General features: G+C 31.7%; 1 protein-coding gene across 1 annotated transcript in view; it reads left to right on the forward strand.

Annotated features, from left to right (window-relative positions):
• Nucleotides 1–18,110, forward strand: part of LOC126890607 (beta-1,3-glucan-binding protein-like) — a 46,369-nt gene that overhangs the window by 7,047 nt on the left and 21,212 nt on the right. Inside the window, exon 2 of the mRNA XM_050659687.1 lies at nucleotides 13,545–13,772. Coding sequence (XP_050515644.1) covers nucleotides 13,545–13,772 — 228 coding nt within the window. The remainder of the gene's footprint in view (nucleotides 1–13,544; nucleotides 13,773–18,110) is intronic.

Raw genomic sequence — 18,110 nt, forward strand, 5'->3', positions numbered from 1 at the left:
ATTTTAAAGTATTACATGTGCCATCTCACCCACATATTGTGGGTAAGATGGCATACCCTTGAAATAAAGGCACTAATCTCGACATAAGTCACAAATAAATTTTTTGCAGTCTTGGGTACACCGGCAGAATCGGAATATGACAACTTGTCACAAATTTGGCATTTTAGTCAGGTTTCTCGAGAACGAGATAATGAAAAGAGGCCATTACAAAACATTCTTCCTCGTCACTTGTCTCAACTTCGACGGAATCGATTTTGTCGGTTCGAATTCATCTTAAAACGACCCATAACTGTAACGATAAACTCCAATCATATAAAAAAATTAATGCAGTGTGAAAACGCATAAGGGTGAGATGGTATACCTATGCCATCTAATCCACCTACTTACTATGCCATCTCCGGCAACATTGCAATCAGACCGTTTTTTGAAGATATACTTCTTTAGGCGCGATTGCGAGTAAAATTTCATAATACTGCGCGCATGCGCACACAGACAGTATGGCGTTTAGTTGCTAAATCTTTCTAGTTATGTATAAATGTATCAGTACAAGAAAAGGTGTGAAAAGAATATATTAGTGTTTTTAGTAAATATATTTATTATAATTTTTGTGTCTTTGGTTTTGCCTTTCTCAGGAGTAAGATGAGTATTATTAAAACATTTTATTGTATATTTATTATACTTCACACCTTGTCTGTTTGTTACCGTGAATTGTCAATAGGTACGTCCGAACCGATACAGACACAGTCGTCGTAGCGTGTTTGGTATAGCATTCGGCCAGAGATCGGGAGGTCTTTAGTTCGAATTAAGTGCAATCCTATACTTTTTGTTTATTTTTTTGGAAGCGGTAAGCACAAAATTAGTTTGGTGTTTAAAAAAAATTAAAACAAACTGTTTAAAGTATATTATTTGTTTTTAAGAAATCATATAATAGAAGTGTAACTTCTTACGTGCGTACAAAGTACACACACATTCTTTTTTTAAACTAATTTTTCTTAAGCACATTTTTAAGATATAAATCGATGCAGGCGTGATAGGCATAAGGTAAAAGAACATCACAAAATTTAAAAACCTAACTTAGGTGTAAAGACTCGCGAAGTATAATGTGATACAAAAAAAGCCAATAAATATATTGTCCTACTTATTAAACATTCCAAAGGCTACTTATGTCAAAATAAAACTAACATGCATAAGTTCAGCAATGTTGACAAATTCTAACTTGAGGAACTGAATACTGTCACACTAGGCACTAAATATGAAATAGTTTAAGAAAAATCCGTGATATGCCATCTCAGCCAGTATGCCGTCTCGGGCATATCTCCCTTACGTGTAAATTATAGAAAACAAGTTATCTTAAAATCTGCAAAAAAATCTCCTCCCCTATATTTTCTCCTTCGGAAGAATATAGTGGCGTCATGTAATTTGTTTGACTATTTCTGCCCAATCATGCCTCTCCTGTGCGTGTAGTTTTGATCGGAGAATAAGTAATTGGTCATACACTTTAAGTACTTGCTCCGGCCATCATACTGGAGATCTTCCTCTGGATCTTATGCCCGCTACCTTGCCTTCAACTATAATTCGTTCCATGCTTTATCTTGGTCTAGTTGTATGTCCAAAATATCTATGTCCATTTTGGCTGATAGTTAGGGTGAGTCTAGTTTATATGTTAAATTATGCAAAAATATACAAGGTGTCCAATTAAAATTAAACAAGTTGAGGGTGTTCCTGGTGAAACCGAAAGTAGAGTAGTAACAAAAAATGGGGCGTCAGATACGTTATGTATCATTCATTATACTTGCATGGAAAGTTTTATTAATGGTTACTTTTTTGTTTCAAAGATATTTAGTTGTAGTTTATCACAACCCTGTGTATTAAATATCATCGTCTAATGTGTCAATGACGTTGTTGCACTCTGTCGTCAAAATGTCGGCCAAATGATGTCACAATCATCTATATAGACAAGGCGGAAAAGGCGGGTTCGTTGGGAAAAATATTCCCATGAGATATTTTTGCATAATCACATTCGTGAGACATCCCAGAATAAGGTTCAAGAAGTCGCCCACGTGAAAAGTGGGCCAATTTTTTTTTAACAATTTTTTTTTAATCAAATTGTAAAAAACTATATTTTTGGCCAGGACTAATTTTTTTTAGGTTTTTTGGGGCATTATGGACAAAAAAGGTCTCTTATAATTTTTCTCTAAAGTTGACCTTTTTCGAGTTATAAGCAATTTAAAATTTGAAAAACGCGAAAATGGCCATTTTTAAGACTTAATAACTCGGTTAAAAATTATTATTATGAAAGTCAGAAAGTGACTAAATCAAAGTTTAAAGTCTCCGCTACATGATCCTGAAGAAATCTGTGTCATTAATTTACTACTAAGCTGTTATCTTTAATAAATAACAATGAGCGGTTAGATCGTATTGACACGGTTGTAAATGTGAGTGCGAGTAAGATGCACAATTGGACTGCTGGGATGGCTTCTCTCTCGCACTCAGCATTTACAGATGCCGTACACGTGCATGGCACTTATTATTATTACTTAAAAATAGCAGCTTAGTAATAAAATAATGACAAACATTTCTTCAGGATCTTGTAGGGGGGGCTTTAAACTTTGATTTAGTCATATATTGACTTTCATAATAATAACTTTTAACCTAGTTATTAAGCCTTGAAAATCTCCATTTTTCGTTTTTTTCAATTTTAAATTGCTTATAAGTCGAAAACGATCAACTTTAGAGAAAAATTATAAGAGATCTTTTTTGTCCAGAATGGTCCAAAAAATTAAAGAAAAAATTTTTCGGGCCAAAAATATTGATTCTTGCAATTTGATTAAAAAAAAATTGTTAAAAAAAAATTGGCCCACTTTTCGCGTGGGCGACTTCTTCAACCTTATTCTGGGATGTCTCACGAATGTGATTATGCAAAAAAATCTCATGGGAATATTTTTCCCTTCGAACCCGCCGTTTTCGCCTTGTCTAATAAGAAATAATAATGAGGTCGGATTGCTAATATAAGTATGTTTTAAGTTAAACAATTAGTTGTTTATTTATGTTATAAATTTATCTATAAATAACATTGTAAATGGGTTGGTGTATTTCTGTGACAGTAATAAGTGTGTCAAAAGCAATTGACAGAAACATAAAAAATAATGCAATGTTTTTCAAATTAATCTTGTCGCCAGGGGGGTACAACGGCCTCCTTAATTCAGATGGACATACCCAAGTTTTTTATGTATTTTGACCCGTAGAACACGAATTTTTTGGGTAACAGTTGATCCGGATGTCGATAGGATTGTTATAAACAAAGAACTTGAGGAATCACGTAACAGCGATTCTTCGCAAAACAAAACATTTTTTTTTTGTATTTTTTGAGTCGTTCTAAACATAAAATGTTTTACAAGTTTTTTCGTAGCATGCATAGTTTTCGACATAAAGGCGGTTGAACTTTAAAAAAATCGAAAAACTGCAATTATTGGAACCCGAATAACTTTTGATTAAAAAATAAAATAGCAATTCTGCTTAGCGCATTTGAAAGTTCAAGTCAAATTCTATTGGTTTTGATTATTTTCATTGCTAAAAATTAATTTTTTTATTGTTAAACAAAGCTATAAACACATAGTGCTTAAATGATGTTTTCAATGCAGATCTCGTTTAAAATCGAACGAGTAGGCGCGCATAAGGACCATTTATACGTATAGTTTTATTAAAACGCATGCATGCATTGGGCACGGGAAACACTATGTGTTTATAGCTTTGTTTAACAACAAAAAATTAATTTTTAGCAATACAAATAATCAAAATCGATAGAATTTGACTTGTACTTTCAAATGCAGTCAGCAGAATTACTATTTTATTTTTTAATCAAAAGTTATTTAAGTTCAAAAATTGCAATTTTTCGATTTTTTGAAAGTTCAACCGCGTTTATCTCGAAAACTATGCATCCTACGAAAAAACTTTCAAGATCATTTTTTGCTTAGAATCACCCAAACAATACAAAAAAATGTTTTGTTTTGCGAAATATCACTGTTATGTAATTCCTCAAGTTCTTTGTTTATAAAAATCTTATAGACATCCGGATCAACTGTTACCCAAAAAATTCGTGTTCTACGGGTCAAAATACATAAAAAAAACTTGGGTAAGCCCATCTAAATTAAGGAGGCCGTTGTACCCCCCTGGCGACAGGACTAAATATTTATCAAATTCAGATGAAAAATTGGGAGCGATCATAACATCTGAAAATAACTATGAAAAGGACGTGGCAGCCAGGATTATTGCAGGAAACAGGGCATATTACTCGTTAAGGACCCTACTTAAATCAAAAATACTCTCAAGACCAGCAAAAATAAGAGTATATAAGACAATAATTCGTCCCACAATAACGTATGGAAGCGAAACCTGGACTCTGAATCAGCGGGAAACAACAAAATTACTGGTACTTGAAAGAAAGATACTGCGGACTATCTGTGGCCTTGCAGAGAAGAGACAACAGGAGAATGGAGAAGAAGACACAATGATGAACTCCAGACAATATACGGAGATGAAAACATAGTACGCTACATTAAATCAAACAGAATACGATGGGCGGGTCACGTACTAAGATCAAGTGACGAAAGACTTCTAAACGCCACATTCTGGGAAAGGCCCGTTGGAAAAAGGTCAGTTGGTCGCCCAAGAAAGAGATGGAAGGACGCAGTAGCCAGCGATCTACGCAAAATGGGAGTACAGCAATGAGAAATAGCTGCTCAGGACCGACAACAATGGAGGGAAATAGTAAACGCGGCCAAGACTCACATAGAGTTGTAGAGCCAAATGATGATGAATGATGATGATGAGATGAAAAATTGAACCTATGGTGTTTTGACTGCGAAACGTGATTTGAATTATAAAAATTTATTATTATACGTGATTTTTAATACTTTGGAAACATCATATTTAAAAATTTTATGGAGTTCCTACAATTTCTGGTAGTACTTACTGGCTATATATCAGTTAAAAAATAAAAAAAATAGTATGACTGGTATTTACCTATACGTTTAAATAAAACTTTCCGTGAATCTCTGGCGGTACAGCCTATAATTGATTAGAAAAATTTAACAAAAAGTTAATATATTGATTCCATTTTAATTAAGAATACCGAATATGTACTGACTTCCGTTGTTTTAAGTAATTTAAAAATATGTATTATTAAAAAAAACATATTCCTTGAATCTCTTATTTCGCAGGCTATAAATAATTAATTATCTATATGAATTCTACAGTTTTTCCCCTTTTTGCGTAATAAATGTCTGTAAAATGAAAGGTCGTCTGATGTTTTTTGAAATCCGCTTATGAATCAATAAATATAAATATCAATAAGTATAAAGTATGAAGTAAAGTATAAGTATGAAGTATAAGTATAAAGTATGAATCAATAAGTATAAAGTATCACTGATAAATATAATAGTCTAGTAAAATAAAATTACACTACATGTAAATCAAAATGTAAATTCGTACAGGTTGAAACAAATTTTATATCAAAGTTTAGGTGGGTACAAAAGATATTTTCAAGAAAGTATCCAAATCATACAATGGGATCATTGTTTAAATAATTAAAAAGGGGTCATTTTTGAAAAAAAATTACTTTTTTAACTGCTGAGGTTATTAAATTACTAATGAAGGTCTATAAGATTGCTTTCTGTAAAGTTGAAGGGAAAATCTTTCACATAAGTCTTACTAAATTAAATTTGACCCCCTATTTATTTAAATAATTATACATAAAACTTTAAAAACAAATTTGCAAAAAAATATTTTTAGCGTTTTAAATAAGCACTATAAAATATCTTGTTTTACAGAATAAGTTGTGATATATTATCAGTATTAAGCAAAAAAAAAATTAGTCGAGAAATATTTTATATTTTTTGAGATATTGAATTTGTTTATTAAATGTTACTATATTTTCAATTGCAAAAACGCGGTTGTTGCCAAAGAAATATTCACCTGTATTAAATCTTATTATTTTTATTTTTATATATATTTTCGATAAATGTATTGATAAATTCAAATTTCAATTAAACTCCCCCCTAAAATTGCATTTGAAAATAATCCAAATTTGTTTATATTTTGTTTTTTTTAATAACGTCGCGGTGATTAAATATTTTAAAATGCCGTTTCGATAATTGGGTTCCTGGGAATTTTTTACTAATTAACAAATTTTTTTTGTCTTTTTTTTCCTCTACTTTTTTTTTCTTGGCATTGTATGACTACGGGCCCTTTTTGGGTTAAGTTTCATTAAGAATGTCGAATCTCTAAGCTGTAGATTCTAGACCTAAAAATATCAAGATTGGTCTAAAATCACTTAAATAAAATGTGGCTACTTACTGAGTTACAGGGTGTTTTATTTAAAAATTAAAAAATTATTTTTACCAAGTACTTTCAAACTAATTGACGTATCCTTATCATACTTTACAGAAAGTGTGACTACTAAATAGTCTACTAAATTGTGGAAAACAAAAGTTTCTAGCTACCACCAGAGGCGTACGACAGGGGCCAGTTAATGGCTGACCCTTCCCAAATTCTACGCCACTGAGGGAATTACTATTTTAGCGAAATTTTTCGATTCTCAAATACTTTCTGTGTAAATAATATACTCTTTACTGGTAATGATTAAGTCATTAGTTTTCGAGATATTGGACGTTAAAAATGAAACGGCATAGTTATTTTGATTCATTCATTCATTCATTTTAAACTTCCAATATATCTCAAACTGATGACTTTATCAATACCAATAAAGTTATTTACATACAAAGTATTGGAGAATCGAAAAATTTCGCTACAATAGTAATTCACTCAGGGGCGTAGAATTTGGGAAGGGTCAATCATTCACTATCCCCTGTCGTACGCCTCTGGCACTGGGTAGAAACGTTTATTAATCAAAATTTAATAGGGTGTATAATAGACACACTTTCTGCCAAGTATGATAAGGATACGTCAAATAGTTTTAAAGTACTTGGTAACAATAATTTTTAAATTTTTAAATAAAACACCCTGTAACTCAGTAAGTAGACACATTTTATTTAAAAGATTTTAGTTAAATCTTAATATTTTTAGGTCTAGAATCTACAACTCAGAGATTCGACATTCCTAATAAAATTTAACCCTAAAAGGGCCCGTAGTAATATAACTCCAAGAAGAAAAAGAAGAAGAAAAAACGACAAAAAAATTTTGTTAATTAGTAAAAAAATACCAGGAACCCAATGATCGAAACGGCATTTCAAATTACTTAATTCCCGCGACGTTATTAAAAAAACAAATTATAAACTAATTTGAATAATTTTCAAATGCCATTTTAGGTGGGAGTTTAACTGAAATTTGAATTTATCAATACATTTATCGAAAATATACATAAAAATAAAAATAATGAAATCTTAAGCAGGTGAATATTTCTTTGGCAACAACCACGTTTTTGCAATTGAAAATAGAGTAACATTTAAAAAACAAATTCAATATCTCAAAAAATATTAAATATTTTTCGACCAATTTTTTTTGCTTAATACTGGTAACATAGCGCAACTTATTCTGTAAAATAAGATATTTTATAGTGCTTATTTAAAACGCTAAAAATAATTTTTTGCAAATTTGTTTTTAAAGTTTTATATATAATTATTTAAATAAATAGGGGGTCAAATTTAATTTAGTAAGTCTTATGAGAAAGATTTACCCTTCAACTTTGCAGAAAAAAATCCTGTAGACCTTCATTGGTAATTGAATAACCTCAGCAGTTAAAAAAGTAATTTTTTTGCAAAATTGACCTCTTTTTAATTATTTAAACAATGATCCCCTTGTATGATTTGGATACTTTTTGAAAATATCTTTTGTAACCACCTAAACTTTGATATAAAATTTGTTTTAACCTGTACGAATTTACATATTGACTTTTTTTTATTTTATTAGGCTATAATGGTTTTTTACTCAAAAAGGTAAAGTGAAAAGTGTTGATAGTCCAAAAACCGAAGGTTTACACCTCGCAATTTTTACAAAATGGATCGATTTTCTTGAAAATTTGAGACTAACTAGTGGATAGTTTAAGGATCAAAATCTATATCATGCCGAGAGGCGCTTTTACCATGGGGGTGGTTGCCACCCCATCTCGGGAGCGGAAATTTTTTATTATATTTTGACCGCAAAAATTGGTATTAAAAAGCGATTAATTCTATACATTTTTTGGATAAAATAAATATCGTCACATCGAAAGTGTTAGTTTTATATTAAAAAATCAATGTTTTTCATCAGTTTTCTGCTAATACCTAAAAAATTATTCGTTTTATCAAAACAACTGTACTTAATAAAAATATACCTTTTGAAAAAATAAACCAAATGGTTTATTTTAATTTTCTTTAAGACTAATGGTAACCGCGCTATACTTTATTATAGGTTAGCAGTTCTTCGTCCAATACCAAATTTTGTAATTTCAAAGTTAAAAGACGGGAAAACTATGCATTTTTAGAGGATAACTTAACAAAACTAATTTGATGTATTTAAAAAGGTTGATATTAAAAAAAAAATCTTTAACTCAAAAATTGAGTGACTTATGATGAAAAGAAAGTCAATCTCTATTTTTTTCAGCGAGAAAGTGAGCGGAAAAACCCCCTAATTGCCACCCTAATTTAAATTAGTAATTAGCATTATTCAGTCTTTTTTATTTATGTATTGTTAATAGATTGTAGAAGTTTGGCCGGTTTAGAATGATTAGGTTTGAAAAGAAATGGAGATAAAAGCGAATAACGAATTTTTGTAGTTTGGTTAAAAATGCCTTTTCCGCAAATCGCCAGGAAATTTTGACATTCCTGTCAAAATTTCTTGAAGAAAAAGTCAGGACTTCCTTACTGTAAGGAAATGTCATTTCCTTACTGTAAGGAAATGATATTTCCGTACATTTGTTAGTGTTCTACATAAATGATAGAAAATTATTAATAATCCATAAAACGTCTGTATGCATTTTCGTACTTTTCTCTTGATTTCTTTGGCAATAATTCTAATGAAGCAGTATTCACTGCCTCAACCAGCTCTGGAGGAGTCCCAGGAATGGAAATTTCATCATCACTTATCATTTTACTTTCGAGAACACCAGCAATTAAATTTATAAGCGTCAAGTTTGACAATTCAACCTCAATACGTTTCCATAGTAACCCAAGTAATTTTATTAGGAATTTCAAAGCACCATTTATTTGGGAATAAAATTATCGCGTTTTTTTTAAATCAATCAATATCTGTCGAATTTTAAACGATTTGCGGAAAAATAGTATGTTTACCTCGTAGGAAAAGCCACATTCCTGGACTCTGTGTTGCTAAGTCTCGGCTTGCGCCTCGACTTAGCAATCTTCACAGTCGTCCAGGAATGTTAAGCTTTTCCTACCCGGTAAACAATGTACTATTCTTCAGAATAGAAAGATTTTAATTCCCAAGAAGCTAGCTTACAAAAATTTTTAGTATGATAAAAATTTCGTAAGATATTGATAATTAAAACTTGTACTAACATGCAAAAAATACCTTTACCAATCCTTTTAAAGTAACCCCACTTTAAGACTGAGGGTTTTAAAAGGATTTGTACTAATAGCCTTATACATATTGTAAAAACCTACGAAATGCTTTTTTGTCAAACTTTCTAAGGTAAAAAAGTTACTAAAAAGTTACGGGTAAAAACTCAATATATTTTTTTGGAAAAGAAATGGAGATATCCAATTTTAAGCATAATAATGTTAGTTAGCGGTCCTTTTTGGTATTGTGTACGTTCGAAACTTATACAGTGCTAGTCAAAAGTCCGTACCCGCCCTCGTATCTTTTGAAAGGTTACACCTATAATAGTGAAATTTGGAGGAAAGAAATAAACGGACGTAAGCTTCTTAACTAGTCATGACAGGTGACGTAATAGTGACAGATGACGTTACAGAGCCACTGTGACCGATAATTTTAAATGGGACCTTATGGCAAGTGACACCTCGATTGAAAGGTATTCAAAATACCTATTCAGTCATATTAATTTTTTTGGGTTTTAGTTAATTTTGATTTTGGTGAATAAATTAAATAAATATAATATTGTAGTTTTGCATTTAATTAATAAAAATTCAAATGTCCGCCTATGGTTTTTTTGTCAAAAAAGTTGACATTTTTCAATTCTCTAGTAGTTTTTACGTCAACGTCAACCATTTTGACAAGTAATCATATCCGGAATTTTGAATTTTTTATTAATTAAATGCGAAACTACAATTTTATATTTATTTAATTTATTCATCAAAATTAGCTTAAACTCAAACAAAATTAGTATGAGTGAATAGGTATTGTCAATACCTTTCAAACGAGGGATCACTTGCCATAAGGTCCCATTTAAAATTATCTGTCACAGTGGCGCTGTAAAGTCATCTGTCATAATTACGTCACCTGTCATAACTAATTAAGAAGCTTACGTCCGTCTATTTCCTCCCTACAAATTTCACTATTATAGGTATAACCGTTCAAAAGATATGAGGGGGGGGGGGGGTACGGACTTTTGACTAGCACTGTATACACGCATACATTGATTCATACTCGATTCATAGAACACATACGAATACGTATATATTACATGTTTGTGTATGCGTGTATCCATAAATTTCGTCGTCGACACTGGGAACTGCTCCCTCACTTTTTCGTCTTCTGAATGACACCAATGTTGTGTATCCGATATCTTGATAAAAAAATATAAAAAAATGAAAAAAATGGTGTACAGTAGAGTCTACAAATTGAGTAGATGAGTAGAAGCAAAGTTGTAGCTCATGAAAAATACGTTCTTATTCGTCTAATTCCAAATCGAATAATTCAACGCGAAATCACCGAAGAAATAAGCTTTTTTCGGGAAAACCTTATTAACATTTTTAAAGTATCGAAAAAAGCTTATTATTTGTTTTTACAAAAGTTTACAACATCAAAAATAAACGAGTTACACTAAAAAAAAGTTGGCCCCTTTTTTTTGGTAAAAAAAATCGTGAAAACCTCCCTCTATTTAGCACTCTATATGAAATTAATCGTTTGGCTTTACCATCTATTTTAACTGTATGTGTATTGTTTATATGATCTGTAAGTTTGATTGGTTTGAAGTGCTTATTTTTGAAAACATTTGGTTTTATAGTAAAAGAAAAGTCACTAAAAATTTTTGGAAAATTTCATTTTTTCAAAATAACTTAAAAGTATTAGTGATAAGAAAAATCTTAAAGAGTACAAAAATGTAGGTTTTGCTATTATAAATATGCTAATTTCATTTTGTTTCTAAGTAAGACAAAAATTGGTTAAGATATGGCTGTTCAAAATTTGCATACACTCGTGATTAGTTACCCATTCAAGCTTTCTCAATTATAACCCTTTCAAAAATATAAACACTTTAAACCGATGAGGCTGACAGATCATATAAAAAATAGATAGGTAAGTAAATTGTGTGTAATGACCCCATCCTGGATATGGTGAGTGACTGGAGTCCGGTCACTCACAAATTTGATCCTCCCTTCAAGCTGGGGTTAAAACCCCCGGTGGAGGGGGATAAAAGACCGCAGAGTGAGCTAACATGGTTCACGGACGGTTCAGTGATGGGCGGGCGCTCTGGAGCTGGAGTGTATGGTGTAGAACCCGAGGTGTGCATATCTATGCCTCTTGGGCAGTACACCACTATATTCCAGGCGGAGGTGGCTGCTATCACGACTTGCGTCGTAGAGAATATTCGAATGGGCCTTGAGAATAGGACCATACGTATTCTCTCGGACAGTCAGGCAGCACTTAAGGCCATTGCCAGCTGGAGAATTAACTCTAAGCTTGTGCTGGAATGCCGACAACACCTGGAAACCCTGGCCTACCGAAACCGAGTGGAACTCGGGTGGGTGCCGGGACATACGGGGGTTGAAGGAAACGAAAGAGCCGACTCACTTGCGAGAGAGGGTTCGGCTGTCCCCCTTACTGGGCCTGAGCCTGGCCTAGGGGTGACCAAATCGGCTGTCAAAGGAGCTGTTACTAAATGGATCCTTGCGCAGCACACTCGACACTGGAACGATATTTCGGGACAGCCGCACAGCAAGTTAATGATGGGGCGGCCAAACCCCTCGTTAACCGACGAGGCCCTACGACTCGGAAGGAAAAAGCTTAGGGCGGTAACTGGCTTACTAACCGGACACTGCACCCTAAGAAAACACCTGCACAACATGGGGATCTTTCACGGAGACCCTGTTTGCAGGAGATGTGGGGAGGCAGATTAAACTGCCTCACATGTCATATTTGACTGTCCAGCCCAAACCCGATGGCGACTGCAATACGGGGTCGAAAACTCGAACCTAAGTGTCAGAAGTCAGGTAAAGAACCTAATAAAGGGTCTTGTCCTGCTAGTTGGGAGAATGGACCTCTTATAGGTAACAGACGACTTAACTTCAAGTTAAGTAATCCCGAACCCATTGGGGACAAAAACCCAATGATGGTTAACCCGAGACCGAACGGTGTGCAATAAGCCTACTCAGGCTGCAGTACGGGCCCCATGGCCACCCGGTTCGATCTAACAATCAAAAAAAATTGTGTGTAAAGTGGTAGCGATTAGTTTCATTTGGAGAGCTAAACACGGCGAGATTTTCATGATTTTTTACAAAAAAAAAGAGGGCCAACATTATTTTGAGCGTAACTCGCTTATTTTTAATGCTAAAACTTTTGTTAACAATTAAAACAAAGCTTTTTAAAAAACACTTTAAAAAATTTTCAATGGGTTTTCCCGAAAAGTGCTTAATTTTTCGGTGATTTCACCTTGAAATACTCGATTTGGAATTAGACGAATAAGAACGTATTTTTCATGAGCTACAACTTTGTTTTTATTTTATTGATAGACTTTACTGATACACCATTTTTTTGGGTTTTTTATATGCTACACTTTTGCTAAGGATATTTTTTTCGATAGATTATTTACTTTTTGAGTTATTTGCGAAAAACCGTCTGAAAACGTAGTTTTTTTGTCGAAAAATCAATATTTTCAATGGCAAATAACTCGAAAAGTATTGACTTACGTAAAAAAACTCTATAGAACAAAAGTTACTTAAAATCAGTCAATTTATCCATTTCCTGTCTTATCTTGAACGTATGTTTTTCACTCCCGAAAAGGGGTGACTGTCACCCCCCAAGTAAAAGCAACCAACGGCACAATTTCAACTTTGAAGTGTAGGGTAAGTAGAACCTAAATCCAAATTTTCATGCAATTCGGAGATGCCCCTGAAAATTACACGGTATCGCCGAATTTCCCGTTCATTTACTGGGCTATAATACTTGTTACATAAGTCAGACTAGATGTTCAATGAAGTATACAATAAATTCATACGGCAGAGATATTAACTTAGCTCAATATTCTAATGACTTAGCACAACATCTTAACCCATTCACGAACACGACTTCATATGCAGACACTTGCAAAGGGAAATTTCTGTCCGCATATGCAGTCGTGTCTGCGAATGGGTTAAGAAGAATGTTCTTAAGGTTTTAGATCTTAGAATCTTACTTTATTCTGTCAATTTTTTTAGCGGACCCGAAAGTCCTTCTTTTTGCCTTCCACGGGAAGGTTAATCAAGAAATTAGGGTAATCGAAAATGGAGACTTCTTCGGTGAAATTACCACCCCAACCGATGGAAATTTCGTATACAGTAATCCCAATTTACAACTAAAGCTAGGAGATGAGGTAAATTACTGGACGTATGTTCAGCACGATTTTCTCGGATATAGAAACGATAACAGGACATGGAAAGTGACAGGTAAAAGTAACTATTTTTTAATAAGTTTTCATTATAAAAATAAAAGTGAGCTACTTTTTTTATAAACAAAATGGCGCCCGAAAATCGTATTTATTTCAATTTCTGCTCTATAACTCCAAAGATTTTACCTTTACACCAAAAATACTCAAATAAAAATTCACCGTAATTAAATTCTGCATACAGATGTGTTTTCCCGATTTACTTCGACAAATATTTTCCCCGGAAAATTCGGGTTTTTCCAACAAAATCTTTAATTTTCAACTAAAATTTTTGGATAAGTAAGTATTTATAAATAATTAAATAACTTGGTAGTATAAAAGCTATTTTTGTGTAGATTATAATTCCAGCATCCGATGGAAATTGAATGAACAGTTTAGCAACAATTGAATTGGTAATTAAAAATTTACGGTCGCTATGATAACCACAATATTTATGATACATAAGAATAACTATGATTTCTGTATAAAAAGACTTTGTACCTATCTAATGTACTTTACAGAATTGAAATTAGACTATTTAAGCGGCCTCAGTAATATTTTAAAATTATAAACAATTTTTTGGCTTATAAACAAATAGAATATATCGGGAAATATTAAATTAAATTGAATCATGAAAACGGTATTGGAAAAAAAGCGGCAGGACACTTCTTTTAAAAGAAAAAAAGTTTAATTGTTATGAGTGGTCCCTGAGATACAACCGGTTAAAGTTGACCGGCATTTACGGCAAAGATATAAACAGTAGGATCATAAGTTTCCAAACATCACATTTTCATTTTTATCCTCTTTCTTCACACCAATTTTCATATCTTTAAAATAATCCTAACATACAATAGCAAAATTCCAATCAAAAATCAGATTGGAGAAAATTTAATCTCAAAGTTCAAAATCGGTATACGTTAAAAAAAATGCATTTTCTCGGCTTTCCATGGAGCAATTTTCTTCTTTTTTTTGTTCCCAAGTAAGTCGAGTAGAGCCATCTAACTAACGCATTATTAAATGTCTAACTTGCTTTTGTTTTGTTATTATAGATTAATTTGTTTATAAGAAAAGAAAACTACGTATTTTTTCCAGTTGTAGACTTTTTTAGATAAACTTACTACAAGTTTTTAGACTGGAGTCTGTCAGTTTGAAGCCAAGATGAAGACCACACTATAGTACCACTACATTTATAAATTCTTTAAACATCGACTTATTGTTGACATTGTTATAGCCGAAATGGCCTAATAGGGCTTTTCATCGATTGTCATTTGTTTCGAGCTTCTGTCATGTGTCACATAATATTAATATATCTACATACTACGTCTTCGGTTTGTATCATGGTGGATACCAGTAACGTATGACGTAGATATAATAATTTTATGTGACACATGACAGAAGCTCGAAACAAATGACTGTGAATGAAAAGCCCTATTATTGTAATATGAAGGTCTTTTGACCTAACTATGTAGCTAGTTCCAACTACTTTGGATCTAAAGTTTCTACCTGATGATGGACTGATCGGTCCTAAAACGTTTGTGCGTTTTTTGTACTATAGAGGTACCCACTTCAATCCAATTTGGATTATTTTAGATAAAAATTTTAATAAATTTATATACCATCTACCTACAAGTGAAGTTTTACTACACTTCAGTAAGTGTTAAAATAATATAATTATAATATATTATAATGAAAATATCATAATATAGTAATAGATATAATTGATAATAAGGTAAGAATCGAAAATTATGGTGCAACGTAAGTGATACTCAAGGAGGTCCTAGCTATGAGTAGAGCTTAGTTAAGCTGGAGCTTAAGATCTGTTGGTGCAACCAGGCATAAATAAACTTAGAATGATTGAAAAGGCCTTTTACGTATTCACGTCTAGGATATCAGAATTTTTTAATGTATACATAAATGTACAATTCTAAGTTATTAATTAATGTGTGAGTGTGTTGATGACTGATAATTTGAACTGATGACTGATGATTTCTTATACCTTTTAAAAGGTTTTTACCCATAACTTTTTAGTGGCTCACCCATGCATGTTATTGTAAGTATGACCTTAGTCAATTCTTAACCTTAGTCAACTTTTACAACATTGGCTCTTATTCATTAGGTTATACTTATTATTTTAGGGCTTAACACTGATGATGGATTACTTGTTAATCCTAAAACGTTTTGTTTTGTGATGTAACCCTTATCAGGGTCTTTTAAATATACCTTTTACAAAGGATCCTGTATTTTTTGTGATTTATGGTATAAAGCCAGCTACAGGAATTTTATTTTCCTCGTGGATTTTTATTACAAAATTAGTTAGAATGTTACAGGGTGTTCGATAACACAGTGGCAGACCAAACTTATGTTTTTTTTAATAGAACACCCTATATTTTATTTTAAATTCTAAATCCTGTTAACTTGTCCATCACAAAAATATAAAGGTTTGTTATGTTATACGGGGTATTTACAAAGTTATAACCAATTTTATGAAATCGTAACAAGTTTAACTTCCTGTATAAATAAAAATAAGCAAAAGAGCAATGGTTTATTAATGCCATATTTTTTTACGTATTGTCAAAATTTTCAAGAATGATTGATATTGCTAATTTTCTTTATATCAAATACAAGGTGAGTCAAAACGCAAGTACATTATTTTCTCCGTAATTTTAAATGGAACACCCTATATTTTATATCACTATTGAAAAGTACCATTAGCGTACTTTAAATTTTAGATAACATTCCCTATATCTAAATTTATTAGTTTTCAAAATATTTTCATTTTTCAATGGACCAGTAGCGTGGCCACCCAAATCACCAGAATTTAATAAACTGGACTGAATTTTTGGGGTTACGTTAATAATGAAGTTTATAAAATACCTCCAACAACAAGGGATGAGATGAAAAATATTATACAAAGTGTATTTCGATGTGTTAATTTACAAATGCTTCGTAGAGTAAGTAACTCATTCAATGATCCTTTTTAGGCGTGCATAAATGTGTTAGGAGGTAATTTTGAACTCCGTATGTAATTAAATATTAAAAATATTTTATTAAAAGTAGCTTCTAATTTTTTTAAACATGTCTTTTTTGCAAAATGTATTACTGATAAATTATTTTTCGTTCTTTATTTGTTACATTGTTACATTTACATACAAAAGTAGTGTTTAATTGTCTTCACAAAATGTATTTTGCGTTTGTGTGTTTTATTGTAAAATTTATTACTAATTTATTTTCCTTTTTTTTTGTTACATTTACATAAAAAAGTAGTTTTTAATTGTTTCAAAAATTTCATGGTGTGGTTATATTTTTTTTTTGTAAAATGTATTACTAACAAATTATTAAAATCTTTTTATATACTTGGCTTGGTTGGTGTCACGGACTCCGCAAATTTTGTAATCCATTTTAAAAATAGTTCTAGGCTACCTAAACACCTGATATTTTCAGGATAGTTTAGAACTAGCTAACAATTCAATATTTAACTGCTATTATACAGGGTGATTAATTATTAGTGGGGTGAAGCTCCGTAGATCCGTTATAGTAATAGATAGCAATAATACTTAATAACAAAAATTGTAGCGAACTTTGAGCTTCATATTACAAAATTAGCTAGAATGTTACAGGGTGTTCGATAAAATAGTGGCAGACCAAACTTATGTTTTTTTAAATAGAACACCCTGTATTTTATTTTATATTCGAAATCCTCATAACTTTTCGATTACAAAAATATAAAGGTTTGGTATGTTATACGGGGTATTTATAAAGTTATGACCAATTTTATATGAAAATCGTAACAAGTTTAACTACCTCTATAAATAAAAGCAAGTACAAGGTCAATGGTTTATTGACGTCATATTTTTTTATTTATTGTCAAAATTTTCGTAAATGTTTGTTTTGCTAATTTTGTTGATATTGAATACAGGGTGAGTCAAAACGCAAGTACATTATTTTCTCAGTAATTTTAAATAGAATACCCTGTATTTTATATCATTATCGAAAAGTACCATTACCATACTATAATTTTTGTATAACATTCCCTATGTGTAAAATTAGTTTTCGAGATATTTTCATTTTTCAGAGCAAAATTATTAATAATTTCGGGTCTAAATCTTTCCAAATTTTAAGTAAGCCATGACTGAATAATTGTCTAAAACTTACAATTTACGATTATTGATTATCAATATGTAATCAAAGTTGACTACAATTTTTGTTATTAACTTTTATTACTATCTATTACTTATAATGGATCTACAAAGCTTTACTGACCAATCACGCTGTATGGATAAATCATATTTTTTTTAATTTCAAACTATTTTAAAAATGTGACTACTGCAATGATATTTTAAAGTACGTTAAAAAATCGATA

This window comes from Diabrotica virgifera, chromosome 8, assembly GCF_917563875.1.
Source record: "Diabrotica virgifera virgifera chromosome 8, PGI_DIABVI_V3a".
Taxonomy (NCBI): Eukaryota; Metazoa; Arthropoda; class Insecta; order Coleoptera; family Chrysomelidae; genus Diabrotica; species Diabrotica virgifera.